The sequence below is a fragment of the Girardinichthys multiradiatus genome, chromosome 9, assembly GCF_021462225.1.
Source record: "Girardinichthys multiradiatus isolate DD_20200921_A chromosome 9, DD_fGirMul_XY1, whole genome shotgun sequence".
NCBI lineage: Eukaryota > Metazoa > Chordata > Actinopteri > Cyprinodontiformes > Goodeidae > Girardinichthys > Girardinichthys multiradiatus.
Window position 1 is genome coordinate 47,218,821 of NC_061802.1, and position 15,707 is coordinate 47,234,527.

General features: G+C 40.0%; 1 protein-coding gene across 3 annotated transcripts in view; it reads left to right on the top strand.

Moving 5' to 3' along the window:
- Positions 1-15,707, top strand: part of slc5a9 (solute carrier family 5 member 9) — a 148,671-nt gene that overhangs the window by 14,229 nt on the left and 118,735 nt on the right. For 2 of the 3 annotated variants that reach the window (XM_047374797.1, XM_047374799.1), the window contains exon 2: positions 6,540-6,658. The exons of the other annotated variant lie outside the window; for it this stretch is intronic. In XM_047374797.1, coding sequence (XP_047230753.1) covers positions 6,540-6,658 — 119 coding nt within the window. The remainder of the gene's footprint in view (positions 1-6,539; positions 6,659-15,707) is intronic. 3 annotated transcript variants of the gene reach the window in all.

Genomic DNA, 15,707 nt, shown 5'->3' on the forward strand with positions numbered 1-15,707 from the left:
CACTTTGGAGCACTTAATAAAAGAATTTCCATTACAACGACCTCTTTGACGGGAGGCAACAATCCGGCGGATGTCATAGGCCGTCAATTTCCCGGGTGGGTGTCGGAGGTCTGGCCGGAGGGCACAAAGGACTGTCAATGACTGGTTTGATTTGGGATACGTGGAAGGTTGGGTGAACATGGAGATGACATGGGAGTTTGAGGCGCACTGAAGTAGGACTCATGACTTTCTGAATCCGGAAAGGGCCAAGGAATAGGTTTTGAAAGGAAAGTTTCGAGCTGAAAGCCAACCTTCCTATCTGGCTGAATAGGTGTTCTCCATCTCTTGGTTTAATTGCTCACATTGGCCGTTGGTCTGGTGGTGGAAGCCAGAGCAACGTTTTGATTGTGCGCCCAAAATGCAACAAAAATCCTTCCAAACCTGGGATATGAACTGATGACTTTGGTCCAAGATGATTTTAACAAGGAGTCCATGAATCCTGAAAACATAATTGATAAGCAGTTTTGCAGTTACAGCTGCGGAAGGCAGTTTGGTTAGTGCGAATAATGGATAGATAATGGCTGAACGAGACCTGGAGGAGGTTAATGAGAGTTTTTGCTCCAAGTACAAATGGAGCATGCGTTGACGTAATCCACAACACTTTTTTTCAGCGTAGGCCACAAGAAATATCTCCATATAAAGGCAGTCGTTCCACTAGAACCAGGATGTCCGGACAAGATGGATGCATGAGCCCAATGAAGAACATGAGACCTCATAGAGCAGGGATCATAACAACGGCTCGGAGGTCCTCCTCCAGGATCAAGTTCTTCCTCTTGTGCTTTTTGCACTCGATCCTCAACGCTTCGTGATATAGAGCCAACAACACAAGACTGGACAATGATAGATTCAAGTTCAGGAATGATATTTCTAAAGTCAGGAGCAAACTGTCTGGAGAGAGAATCTGGCTTGATGTTCTTTCATACTGGCTGGTAAATTATGGTGAAGTTGAATCTAGAAAAGAATAGGGACCATCTGGACAGACGTGAATTGAGGTGCTTAGCAGACTAGAGATAAGCCAGATTTTTGTGATGTATCCAGGTGATTATGGGAGATAGTGTGCCCTCCAACCAGTGCCGCCATTCCTCCAAAGCCGATTTGATGGCGAGTAACTCCCGGTCACCCAGGTCATAATTTTTCTCTGTGGAGGAAATGCACCTGGAGAAGGAAGCACAAGGATGAAGTTTTCCATCAGAGGTTGCCTTTTGAGAAAGGACAGCTTCAACCCCAGTATTAGAGACATCCACCTCTAACACAAACTACAGTTTAGAATCAGGGTATACCAGAATGGGAGCAGAAGAGAACATTTATTTTAATGAGTTGAACGCCTCTTCTCCTTCTGGGGTCCAACTGAAAGTTGTCTTAGTGGAGGTGAGTGATGTGAGGAGAGGTGCGAGAAAACTGAAATCTGTAATTTGCGTGTTCCTTCCTGGTGTTGGAGGTAGGCCAACTCACCACTGCTTGGACTTTGCTGGTTTCCACCTTCACCAGTCCATCCTTGAAGATAAATCCAAGAAAGGTTATTGATGAGACATGGAACTCATATTTTTCTACCTTCACGTAGAGTCGGTTCTCCAATAAACATTGTAGCACCTGTAGAACATGGCTCCTGTGAGGGTCCAGGTCTTTGGACAAGATAAGGATGTCATCCAGATAAATTAAGACAAATACATTAATGAAGTCTCTGAGAACATTGTTGACGAGAGCTTGGAAAACTACTGGAGCATTAGTTAAACCAAAGGGCATAACAATGTATTCAAAATGGTCTACTGGTGTTTTGAAGGCAGTCTTCCACTCGTCTCCTTCACGGATCCGGACCAATTGGCAGGTATTACTCAGGTAGAGCTTGGTGAAAATGGTAGCTCCTAGAACAGTTTCAAAATCTGAGGCTAGGAGAGGAAGTGGATATTTGAAGAGGATGGACAAATTATTAAGAATCATTGACATACTGTTCAATGGATTTCTGCTCAGCATTGGAGAGGTTGTAAAGGTGTCCAGAGGGTAACGGGGCGCCTTGGAGCAAATCAATGCTGCAGTCATACATGTGGTTTGGTGGAAGAGACAGAGCCTGGTCTTTGCTGAATACTGTTTTGAGATCCTGATAGTCACTGGGAACCTGGGAGAGATTGGGCTGATCTTTGCTAGGAAAGACAAAGAATGAGATCTGTTCATGATGGTTTCCAGAGGTGATGAGGTGGAGAGGAAGTGTCTGGAGATGGATTATTTCCAGACTACTTCCATCAAGAGTGGACAGCTTAAGAGAATTAACAAGGCAGGGGGTAGGGATATTAAGTTATTTCACCAAATCGGGATTAATTAAATTGTGCTCAGCACCAAAATCTATGAGGGCCAAAACAGGATGGTGGTTTTGTTCGAGGCATAAGAGGGAATGGAGATAAAATCAGGGATTATTAGAATGATTAGATGTGCCCATCAGTACTCCCTTTTTTACTGGCGGGCTCTCCTTTTTGACCTCACAGGACGATGTTGATAAACAGACACCGTCCAGAAGATAAGCTTCTGTTTCTTTCTTCTGAAATGAGACTGGGCCAGCCTAGTTGCATGGGTTCAATCTGAGGAAAAAAAACAGGTTTAGTCCTTGCCTCTGATGGCGTCATAACAGGTAGATGGCTTACAGACCCAATCTTTTCTTGTTTTCTTTTTTTGATATCGATTTGGATCGCTAAATTAATAAGGTCCACCACAACAACCCTGTGCTCAGCTGAATGGCCTGACACAAAGTAATTTTGTCCTTTTCATTATAATTGGATAGGTTTCATGATAAGGTCTGGGCAGGGTGAGGTGTAGATAAGGGTGACCTAGGATCACCATTAGTTAATCCAATGTATTAACTTGTTGCATGCAATATTTATTTAAGTGTTTATGCTTATCCGTTTTGATTGCTGCTTGAATACTGTTGAACTCTAAAGCACGGCTGCACAGCAAAGTTGAATGTTAATGTGTTCACTGTTTCTTGATCAACTGAGAGCTGACTCAGTTGAAGTTAAAGTTGGACTATAGAAGTTTTCATTCGAAGCAGAATGAGAGTGCCATCTGAGCCTTGTGGTGTCTGGTCACTCAGTTGTCTCATAATGGCCCTCTGTCTTTTTCCACTGGGTTCCTGCTTTTTCTGTTTTATTACCCTTTGTCTCAAGAATAGCTCGCTATCAGCTGTTTGTGGCTAAGGAGTCCGGCTGCTAGGTGGCCTGATTCTATCATTCTATCAGCTGACAGCCGCTTTTGAGACGCATCAGCAGACCACAGAAGCGTTACCGTTTATTATTTGTGTTCTATTTTCAATCCAAATAGTTGTTTTATTCCTGTTTTTGTCCATAAACTGCTGGTTCAATCTTCGTAGACACTCAGGGCCTGATCTTCAAAGATCCCAAATAGCGGGTGCTAATCTGTGTGTACTATAATTAAATTGCACGTGCAACAAGTAGGTGTGCTGCCTACGATTTTTAATGATTGCGCAATGGATAGTAGGTGTAAAACAGGTGCAGACCACCCTATTTAAATGAGGAAATTGCATGTGCTCCTGGCTGGCTGCCACTGGCTGGAACAAGAGGAAAAGCAAACAGATCCTTTGCTGTGTTGCTAGAAATATGCAGAGATTGTTACGCTGCATCATTATAAATGATCCAGTTGATGATTTTTTTCCTTCTGTTCCGTTCCGCCCTTGCTTTTCTGGACTGTTGCAGTTAGTTAACTTTTGTTGTGCTACTCTCAGCAGGTTTGCCATCTGGCCTGATGAGATTATTTCTCTTATCTTGCTCGATGTAACTCGCAACAAATTGGCCAGTCAATATTAACAATATAAAAGACAAATATGTCTGTTAATTAATTTGTCTCCCTTTTAATTTTTTTCACCGGGTTCTGTTGTTTTTTTTTTGAGAGTATATGTTTAAAGAGTTCGGAGTTTATCATAATCAGCCACAATATTTAAGCCTGAACATAATATAGTTTTTTGTAGGAGTTGACTATTTATATGTTATAGCTTTGCTAATTTTAAAACATAGCGTCACATAACTGTCCTGCAAAAACGTTAAATTGAACATTTATATTTGTAGTAATAAATTATTTTCCTATGATTTTAGTGAATTCTTTTTGTTTGTTTTGCCAATATTTTAGCAATATACGTGTTTGATTGTTCAAATAGTTTTTTGGTGACACAAAATCATTTTTTTACTCGTCGTACTCGTATTCGTCGCCTTCCGCTTTATCCGGGACTGGGTCGCGGGGGCAGCAGACTCAGCAGAGACGCCCAGACGTCCCTCTACCCAGACACCTCCTCCGCTCCTCCGGGGGGAGCCCAAGGCGTTCCCAGGCCAGCCGAGAGACATAGTCCCTCAAGCGTGTCCTGGGCCATCCCCTGGGCCTCCTCCCGGTGGGACGTGCCTGGAACCCCTCCCGAGGAAGGCGTCCAGGAGGCATCCGGTATAGATGCCCGAGCCACCTCAACTGGCTCCTCTCGATGTGTAGGAGTAGCGGTTCTACTCCGAGCCCCTCCCGGATGGCCGAGCTCCTCACCCTATCTCTAAGGGAGTGCCCGGCCACCCTACGGAGGAAGTTCATTTCAGCTGCTTGTATCCGGGATCTCGTTCTTTCGGTCATGACCCAAAGTTCATGGCCATAGGTGAGGGTAGGAACGTAGACCGACCGGTAAATCGAGAGCTTCGCTTTTCGGCTCAGCTCTCTCTTCACCACAACGGACCGGCACAGCGCCCCCATTACTGTGGCAGCCGCACCGATCCGTCTGTCAATCTCCCGCTCCATTCTTCCCTCACTCGTGAACAAGACCCCGAGATACTTAAACTCCTCCACTTGAGGCAGGAACTCCCCTCCAACCTGAACAGCATTTTTTTACTGTATAAACAAAACCCTCCCCTGCCATGTGTTCACATTTAAACAACGTAATCAAATTAATCCAGCTCCGATTGCCCTGCAATGACATAACGTTACTGTCAATGTGTTTGTTTTAGTGACAAGATTGAAGCATACACGGTCTCTGTCACCACGTGGAAAAGCTGCTTTAAAATTGTGATTTTTCATCTAAGAAGGGATTTTAGCATCCAGTTTGCAAATGAAGGATTAATCTGCCATATAATGTCTTTAGTTCTTTCCTGTTAATTATATTATCAACATCAAAGCACAGTGGGTCTTTTGCATGATGTGTGATTACAGGCTGTGTGCGCTTGATCAGGTATGTGCGCATTTTGCCATGATCAGGTTTGTGCGCGTTCAGCAGATGATCGCTGACAGCAATATTACACTGGAATGATGTTGAATGAAGTGTTGCAAGGAGTTTTACCATAGGGAAATATCATGGCATTTGTTTGTGATTGGCTCCAAATCAGAGCTTAGATAATCCAACATAGAATCCTCTATTCTCATCTATTTTTAATATTTTTATTTTTGACAACCCAAATCTGTTGACACATGTACAGAATGTTCTCTCACCCTGTCATCTGTCATTCTATCTATGCCTACATCTGGCCAAAGTGACAGCAGACATTTTTGCGTCCCAGTTAGCGCCTGCATTTCAAACGTACTAAATCCACTCGCAAAAGTTGAGCATGCAAACCCTTTGAAAATCGCATTGCGGGTAATAGAGGATGACACTTGCATATCCTCCTCCCATGAATTTGCGCGTTTTGGTCATTATCATATGTTTTGCATATGCACGCTAAAAAATTTGTGCCCACAGTTACCACTTGCTTGTAGATCAATTTTGCAGACCCAAAGAGGTTTGCTTGCGGTTTTGCATACGTGAATCTTTTGAAGATCAGGCCCTCAGTGCGCATCCTTAATTTTTGGTTTTTACTTTACCTCTGTTCGTAGAATAGTGCATCCTTTATTAGGTGAAAGTTGTTGGACCAGGATAGTGTATTGTAATAGGGACTTTCGGTAATACATTTTCACATAGATAAAGAGACAGCGTTTGTGTTTATTTTGTGTAAGAGTGATTTGTCTGTGAACTAAGGTTAATGTTCCACACCATTCAGTAAAACGGTTGATAACACAGTGACATTTAGCGTGGTTTTGGTAAAGAATTAATGACAATTAACTCATTATAATTATTAGGGGCTGTGAGGCCAATAATCACAACACCACAGTGTATCTCTGAAACCTATATAAAATGTGTGGAACCCTACAGTTTTGAGGCCCAGTTTGATTAATGGAGGGAATTATCGTAAACTAATTTATTTATATTTATTTTATTGGAAACACATAGGAAAATCTGTAAAATCTAAAATGCAAGTATGGTTTCACTTGTTTTTCCATTATCAATATTGTAGTTATACCAATGTGTAACAAAACAGAAATAAACAACCTATATTAAAATTCAAAAGTCACCAGTTACAGAAAACAACAGTTGATTGCAAATAGAAATATGTTCAATGTATTCATTAAAGATTGTTGCATTTGTGATCCTTATATGTACTTCATTAATGTACGTTTGTTTGGATAAAACTTACTTTTTCTTTTCTTTTAATAAATAGCCTGGAGTTCTACTGGACTTACCACAGAAACCCCTCTCACCCCCAGTCTCAGTGTGGATGCTACAGACATTGCTGTTGTTGTCGTGTACTTTATTATAGTCATGGTTGTTGGAATCTGGGTAAGACGAGCCACAAAACATTTACACACCTCCATAATGTTTTCTACTGTAAACTTTAAGCTTATTAAAGCTAAGTTATCATTTTCATATTTGTTTCATAAAGATTCATGATTTGCAGTCGTTTTGAGCCAAAACTATGTATTGTCCTTTTTGTCTTTGTATGGGTATTTATGTGTGTTTGTGTTGTCTTTGTCATTCTGACATTATAAGGGCTTCAGTGTTTAGATTGTGGCGATAAACCACAATCAGGTTTTAAAATCTTTCTTACCATGTCATAATAATTGTGATGTCGGACCCAAATGGACAGGCACAGGAAGAAAACTTTAATTATAAACTGAAAACTCCATAGATGAAACATATAACAACCAGCAAAACTAAACGAATCAAAATAGCACGTTTTCAGCAGGAGGAAAGAAACCTAACAAAACCTAAACCAGCATATGAAAAAATGATAGCATAGAAATAAAATCCAAGATGAACACAAAGTCTGTGTTTATGTCACGGTGTGACATTTTGTTTTTTGTTTTATGGTCTCTTGTGTTTTATTTTGTCTAGATGTTTTTATTTTGGTTTTTGTATTCAGTCTTATTAGGTTCACCTGCTCCCTCTGTCTCCCTGCGTCCATGTCACACCTGTTCCCTGTTTCTTTGATTGTTTGCCCTTTGTTTCCCTCTCATGTCTCTCAGTATACAGGTCCTTCTCAAAATATTAGCATATTGTGATAAAGTTAATTATTTTCCATAATGTCATGATGAAAATTTAACATTCATATATTTTAGATTCATTGCACACTAACTGAAATATTTCAGGTGTTTTATTGTCTTAATACGGATGATTTTGGCATACAGCTAATGAAAACCCAAAATTCCTATCTCACAAAATTAGCATATCATTAAAAGGAACTCTAAACGAGCTATGAACCTAATCATCTGAATCAACGAGTTAACTCTAAACACCTGCAAAAGATTCCTGAGGCCTTTAAAACTCCCAGCTTGGTTCATCACTCAAAACCCCAATAATGGGTAAGACTGCCGACCTGACTGCTGTCCAGAAGGCCACTATTGACACCCTCAAGCAAGAGGGTAAGACACAAAAAGAAATTTCTGAACGAATAGGCTGTTCCCAGAGTGCTGTATCGAGGCACCTCAGTGGGAAGTCTGTGGGAAGGAAAAAGTGTGGCAGAAAACGCTGCACAACGAGAAGAGGTGACCGGACCCTGAGGAAGATTGTGGAGAAGGGCCGATTCCAGACCTTGGGGGACCTGCGGAAACAGTGGACTGAGTCTGGAGTAGAAACATCCAGAGCCACCGTGCACAGGCGTGTGCAGGAAATGGGCTACAGGTGCCGCATTCCCCAGGTCAAGCCACTTTTGAACCAGAAACAGCGGCAGAAGCGCCTGACCTGGGCTACAGAGAAGCAGTACTGGACTGTTGCTCAGTGGTCCAAAGTACTTTTTTCGGATGAAAGCAAATTCTGCATGTCATTCGGAAATCAAGGTGCCAGAGTCTGGAGGAAGACTGGGGAGAAGGAAATGCCAAAATGCCAGAAGTCCAGTGTCAAGTACCCACAGTCAGTGGGTGGTCTGGGGTGCCATGTCAGCTGCTGGTGTTGGTCCACTGTGTTTATCAAGGGCAGGGTCAATGCAGCTAGCTATCAGGAGATTTTGGAGCACTTCATGCTTCCATCTGCTGAAAAGCTTTATGGAGATGAAGATTTAATTTTTCAGCACGACCTGGCACCTGCTCACAGTGCCAAAACCACTGGTAAATGGTTTACTGACCATGGTATCACTGTGCTCAATTGGCCTGCCAACTCTCCTGACCTGAACCCCATAGAGAATCTGTGGGATATTGTGAAGAGAACGTTGAGAGACTCAAGACCCAACACTCTGGATGAGCTAAAGCCCGCTATCGAAGCATCCTGGGCCTCCATAAGACCTCAGCAGTGCCACAGGCTGATTCCCTCCATGCCACGCCGCATTGAAGCAGTCATTTCTGCCAAAGGATTCCCGACCAAGTATTGAGTACATAACTGTACATGATTATTTGAAGGTTGACGTTTTTGAATTAAAAACCCTTTTTTCTTTTATTGGTCGGATGGAAATATGCTAATTTTGTGAGATAGGAATTTTGGGTTTTCATGAGCTGCTGCCAAATCATCCGTATTAAGACAATAAAAGACCTGAAATATTTCAGTTAGTGTGCAATGAATCTAAAATATATGAATGTTCAATTTTCATCATGACATTATGGAAAATAATGAACTTTATCACAATATGCTAATATTTTGAGAAGGACCTGTATTAGTTGGTCTGTGTTCTTTGTTACCCGCTGGTTCCTCCGTCACTATCCCTGGTTCTGTTTTCTCTACATTTTCCTGCAGAGTACTCTCATGTAAGTTTTTGTCTGGATTCTTGTAGTACCTGCAGTTACTCGCTACGTAAATACCTCTGGAAATTAATTCTGAAGACTCTCACAAACATGCTGTTCCCAAGCTCTTGTCTGCACTTTGGTCCTATCCGAACACAGAACCTGATATATATAAGGGACAGTTTACAGCATCAGCCATGTGCTACTGAGCTGATTCAAATCTGTTCTGACCATAGGAAACCACTTCCCTATATAAACCCCATGTGGCCTGGCCCTCCTCTAGGTAGAGCAGAGGTGAGAATTGAATTAAATCTCCCCCCGATGTCCCAGCTAAATGTTCACTTTATCTTGTATTTTACAGACAGCATGACCAGGAGGAGGGAGCAGGAGGGGAAGTGGAAACCCTTTGTCAGGCCAAAGTGTCACCTCAGAAGCACAAAAGACATTTTGCAAGTTTACCTTTACAGCAGTTAAACAATTTAGTTTAAACTAGTTTCCTACAGACTTTACTACCTTACCACCAATGCTGCACTCAGCAACAAGTGTCACCAGGCCTACAGTTTTGTGGTCTAGCATGCATTGGAGTGGTATGATGCTTAGTGGGAAGTGGCTGGGATGAGAGTCAGCTTGTCCAAGTCTTAGGCCATGGTTCTCGACCGAAAAAAGATGGATAGTCCCTCTGGGAATGTAGATATACCTGATAGGTGATTGTTTGGAGGTTGATGGAAGATATCTGACTAGCTATGATCACTGGAGAGGAAAACCCAGAATGTTTGTGTTGTGGAATTTTCTTATCAAAGTGGGTAGAAGTTGACTCATAACAAGAGAAAATCCGGACTTTGTCTCAATAAGTTTTATTCAAAGGCATTCAGCGTTTGAAGACCCTGACACTGAGGTTAGTCAGTGAAACAGAGCCTCGATCAACATTTACACACAGTATTTATACCAGAACATGACAGTGTTATCTCAACTTCAAAGAGTGTGTGTTTTACGACCCCAGACCCTTCTCGGGTTCAGAGGTGACTAGGTTACCTAGGAACAACCATCTACTCTCCCTGAGGCATCACCCTAACAAATGCCCTTAACCATTAAACTTCTGATAATGGCTTTTACAGCTTCCTCCTCTAACACAGATGTTCACTGGAGTGAGGTAAACCAAAGGTCATACACTGTGGAATGCTTACTGCAAGAATTTCCATCACACTCCTTTCTTCTGATTACAAGATAATCACAACTAAAGGAAAATTCTTCAAAACCATCACCCCTCTCAGCTAACAGATAATCCAAAGCCATTCTAGTTTGCAAATCATCGTTCTAATAGCTTAGGCTGATTGAAGTATAAGTTTGTGACCGTATGTAGTAAGTGAGCTAGATAACATACTCCAGGACCAAGTAGCAGGCAGCTACAGATATGATCTATTCCACCACATCCAACCCATGTTCTTAGGACACCAAAACCCATTCTTCCTAGGAAAAGTAACAACGAACCCGGGTGTTAATTTACCTGCCATTGCCATACAATTACCTCCTCCGGTAAGGCTGTAGATTAAGAGTTAACCCCAAAGGATCTGGAGCCAAAGATTCTGAAATAGTATAACGATCAGTCCTGACAGGACAAGGTATAGAGTATTAATGTCTGGTCAAGGCACATGAAAAACTGGTATAATAGTTTTACAACCCTCCGTCTTTCAAGGACAATAAGGTGCTACTTTCCTCCTGCGTAATACAAATAAATATCTGGATCTTAATCGGATTTCTAATACCCCGAATTCTATAAAGAGTTCCTGTAGAAGCCACACGTTAAATTAGTCTCACTAGAAAATCTACTAACATTTCTGCTTTTTCTTACAGTATAATTCCTCACAGTTTTGATGCATCAGTTGCCACCAAACATTATCAGTATGATCATAGTAGTCAGAAAAGTGATGAATCTCTCTTCGAATCCGCTGATGAATATTATTAGTCAGATTAACCACACATTGTCTTTGCTGTACCTTTCCCAAAATGAACACAAGAGTTATAAAAAATATTTGCAATACCAATCATTAGCATCAGAACAGACTATCTTCCATTTAACTGCATCATGACCTTGAAGTGGAATATCCTTTCTTCTGGTACTGAAAGCAAACAGTTTTTTTTCAAAGAAAACAAATTATAAACACAACTTAAAAAACAAAAAATCCTGCTGACTCTCCTGAGTGGCTTCAAGCTGCCCTGTTACCAGTCTGGTACAGGTGGGCGGTTGTAGGAAGCTCCTCTAGAAATATATTTAGAAACAGGAACTTTAACCTGCTGGAAGTTAGGCTTCCATAGTCCAACTAAACAATGGTGGAAATGAACAAATTCAAATTTGTAATAATACCATAATGATAAATATCAAGCAATAAACACAAAAGTTAGATAAAAGCATCCGAGATTTCCTCCTCAGAGTCAGTCTCGCTGTCAAAGTGGGAGGAAAGAATCTCTCACTGTGGTGTGTGTGCAGTGAGGCAAATGACCTTATGATTTCTAACTTTCAGGCAATGCGATGGCCTTAAGTAGATTCTGAAATAACGTTGCACTGCCCAAGGGATTATTGTGCCCTTGTAAGAACAGTGTTCTTCAACCACCTGTTCAATCACTCGCCAGTGATCCGCTTACAGTTCTGTATCTTGTGGTGGTCCGCTGTCCTCACACCTTTCAGGCCGTGGATGATCCAGTTGGAAGATGACTTGCGTCCTGGAAGCCAGATGAAGCTGGAGGAGCTGGACTTTCTGCAGCTTTCCTGCAGCTTTCCTGGGTGTTCTAGTAGGATCTGATATGGGCCATTCCAGCGCCTGGACTTGTGTTTTCTCCTAGATTCTCTGACCAGAATCCAGTCCCCAGGAATAAAGGACTGGAGGGTGGAAGTGGCTGTTTCTGGTAATGCAGCCTTCACCGTCTGTGAAACTTGAGAAAACACAGTGGACAGGTTTTGACAGTAAAACAACATCCTATCTTCACACAAAGATGTGGAAGAAAATTATCTTGGCAATATCCGCATGTCCAAATTAGAAGACCTGCCACACAGCACTTCAAAAGGACTGAGATTTGCCTGTGTCCTTTGTATAAGTGAGAAAAATAGGTAGAGCCTTCACAACACTTGGCTAATTTTCAATTCAAAGTCCCATTCTCAAACCTAAGTGCTTAACTACATGAACTTCATCAAAACATCCAACAAAATCCAAAGAATTGATCTTCTGACTTCACCTGATATACTAGCAGTGACCATCAGCTAAATATTCTGAATATCAAAAATGTGACATGATGTTTGAGGAAGGTCTGATTACAGGTCAACATTTCATAGTTTCACAATACCCAAAAAGAATTTCAAAAATGGTCTAATCTGTGGAGATATAACATTTCACAAAAAATCAACACCATAATTTCAGAGAGGTTTTCATAATGTGGTCTTAGGAAGCTATGCACCATTTATATAAACAAAGTACAACGTCTCTCTCGCATTGTCACTAAGTCCTCACTGGAGGTCTGAGCTACCCTTTTTCCCATGAGTGCTAAAACATTTGGAACCCCATGTTACTTTATTCTGACATTCCCCTCTTCTGACGCAGGGTCCAACCCATGCGACAATCCAGCAAAAAGTTTGTACAAAAATGTTTTAGTAACCAAGATCACATTACCTAGAACCAAAGAAATGAATTCTGACATAACTATGTGTCACTATGAATTTAACAAAAGCAACATAAAGAAAATCCAGATGTTTTTAACTGCAATTCAGTTCCATTAACAACTAAACACAAACTTTAGTCATTCAGTTCATCAATGTCTCACTTAGAAATTAGTCACATATCATCCTGATTTGTCTTGTATGAAGATGAGTATTAGATTAATGGACATCTAATGTAATTCAGATGCATAAACCCTACAAATTGAATATCACAAATAATTCCCACCAAGTATGAAATCATAACTCTGATTCTTTATCAAAAATATATTCCTTACTTTTGGCATATCTTGAATTGTCAGCTAGCTTAATGGTACCAGGGAAACTTTCAATCTAATAAATCACCAATGATTCTGCATGCAAAACTAATTCTTCAAACTAGTTTAAACTATTTCATTAACCTTTTAGTAATAAAACACATAAATCTAAAAGTCATGCTACATCCTTAATTATTATACAAAAAAACATGTTTTTAAGGCAACAATCACTACAAGCATTTTGATTCTATTGTCTCTTAAACAGTGTTAAAACTCAGGAAGGGAGGGGCTGAGCGTTACCATGACCACAAAGGCATGAACCAACCTGGTAGGTGGGCGGAGTTAGGCAGAACTAACCTCTGATTGACAGCCTATGGGCGGAACCACAGTTTCTTCATCCCATCCCACATTAGTGTAACTTAAACTACAAAACTGTTAACATGCACCTACCTCAGAAACAAGCTGCTTCTTAACTCTCCTGAAAACTCAAAGTTTTAATCAATCTGGGATTTAGAAACATTATTCTAAACATGGATTATTGTTTCATGCAACATATAAACAAACATTCAGTCCAACAAAACAAAGACAAAACATCAGAGACAGACAAATGGCCAAATTTGAAGCTTCAAGAATTTAAAGAAATTTTTAACAATCTCTTTTCAGAATATGTTTTCTCAGCCATATCTTTTAATGCTATAATTGATAAATTTTGTTATGACAATCGTCAGGATCCTTTTTAAAAAAAATGATGTGCCATAGTCCAAAAATCTCAAAGTATTTAGAAGCACAGCAACAGTTTTCTCTTATATGAATCCAAATTTACTGATGCTGAAACCTTTTGCTACTTCTTTGTACTCTAACTCTGTAATAATAATAACTACAATCCTGAGAGTTATTGTTATAGTTCTCTTTTTGTTTGGCTCAATTTGATCGCAGCTGTATTGCAGAATTTCAAGTTAAATGCAAAGAAGTATTTTTAATTTAATTCAATTCAAATTCAAAAATACTTTATTGATCCCCGAGGGGAAATTAGAAAAGTCAGCGTTGACATTTTCATGTTATACCCAAACTAAACAAACTGCAGTGTTGACTTAATCATAAATTAAGATAAGAAGCTTGTCTCCAAACTGGACTTTTTCTCATTTTTCTTTAATTTGGGCTATTAAATTTTGAGAGGTGGGAGAACGTATTACTAGAACCCCCTCTTTTACAATCCAAATGCTGATAAATGTTCCAATATTTTATCTCTAGTAATCTGAAATCACCTTGTGTACCTTTGTACTCCTATGTATTCCTTTAATCTTTAAACCCTAAGAAATCAAACAAGGAGACTGAGTTTGAGCCGACCATCCTCTTACTGTTAAGAGAGCATTTATTTCTTTTCTTTTCCTAAAATGAAGGATTTTACTTGTCTTTATTCCGTTATACAAGTCCTAACCTTGGTTCCAAAACTAAACTCTTCAACCCCAATCTGTGTTCCCCAGAGTAGAAATTTTGAGTATTATTGCATTTCAAAGCCACCAAATGACTGGAACCCATCATTGGCTTAGATCTATTTTAATAAGTAATCAGCCTACCTTTAATTAAGTATTATAATTTTATGGACCCAAAATCTATGGCTTACAGGCTTCAGGAGTCCAGGAACCACAAGTTGAGTACTACTGCATTGAACAATGGTGTTAACTTTCTACAGAGATTGAAGGATTGGCTAAATATATTGTTTCTGCTTGGACCATAATCAGATTTAAAATCACTAGTTCACAGCTCCTAATTTACCTCAGATCATATTTGCTTCTAACCCAGTTCATAAGAAGCTTCAGACACACATTATGCTAAAAAGCCAAAAACAAAACAAAAAAACAGATCTGTTTTAAAATAAAGAAAAGCATGCTTAAAAAAAACTTGTTACTGTGGTGGAAAATAACTCCATGGTTCTGAAGGCCTTTTCATGCAGAGTCTTTTAGGAAACATGAGATTAGTTAAATTTTTGTGTGGTACCACTGTCCAATCAGATTCTTTCTAAATAACCCAATTTTTCATGCTCATTTTAAAGGTTTGTTTTACCAAGGAAAATGTGTTTAACAAAACCAATTACTCTCAAAAGTTTTAAAAGTTTTTAGCTGGTGATATCTTAGAAAACAACAAGTGTTTTAATATTTATATGCAACACAGAACTGATCAGGTGTCCTTTCCTTCTCCAAAGGGAGAAAAAAGAACCTGCAGAACCAAACCTTTCATAGTTTTTTGTCAGGACCTGATATCAGGTACAGTATAAATCAACACGCTGCATGAATCAGAAGAGGGAAGAAAAACCTAATATAACCTCTTCCCAGCAGCTGCTGTGAAAAACAATGAATTTGTACTTTCCATAAGCGTCAGTTAACACTTGCGGACAAAAACTGCACCAAACTGTAAATACTGTGTCAGAGACTGTATGAAGACCATCTGCAGTAGAACTAAGACTGTTTTAATGAGGTCTCTACCCATTAGATTTATGGAATACAAAATCTGACAACAGAAAATAATACCTGAAGGAGAAACCCATCAGGTTTTACGCATGCGCTGGGTTTTAAAAATACTCCTTCATGAGATCTGTCCTGAGAATAACATAGAAACACATGGTTACTGCTGAGTTTTGGAAATGTTGTAACTTCCTCTGCATTTTCATAACTTTCATATAACTATAATAATTGACCCTGAATATTCCACAACGAAAGAGA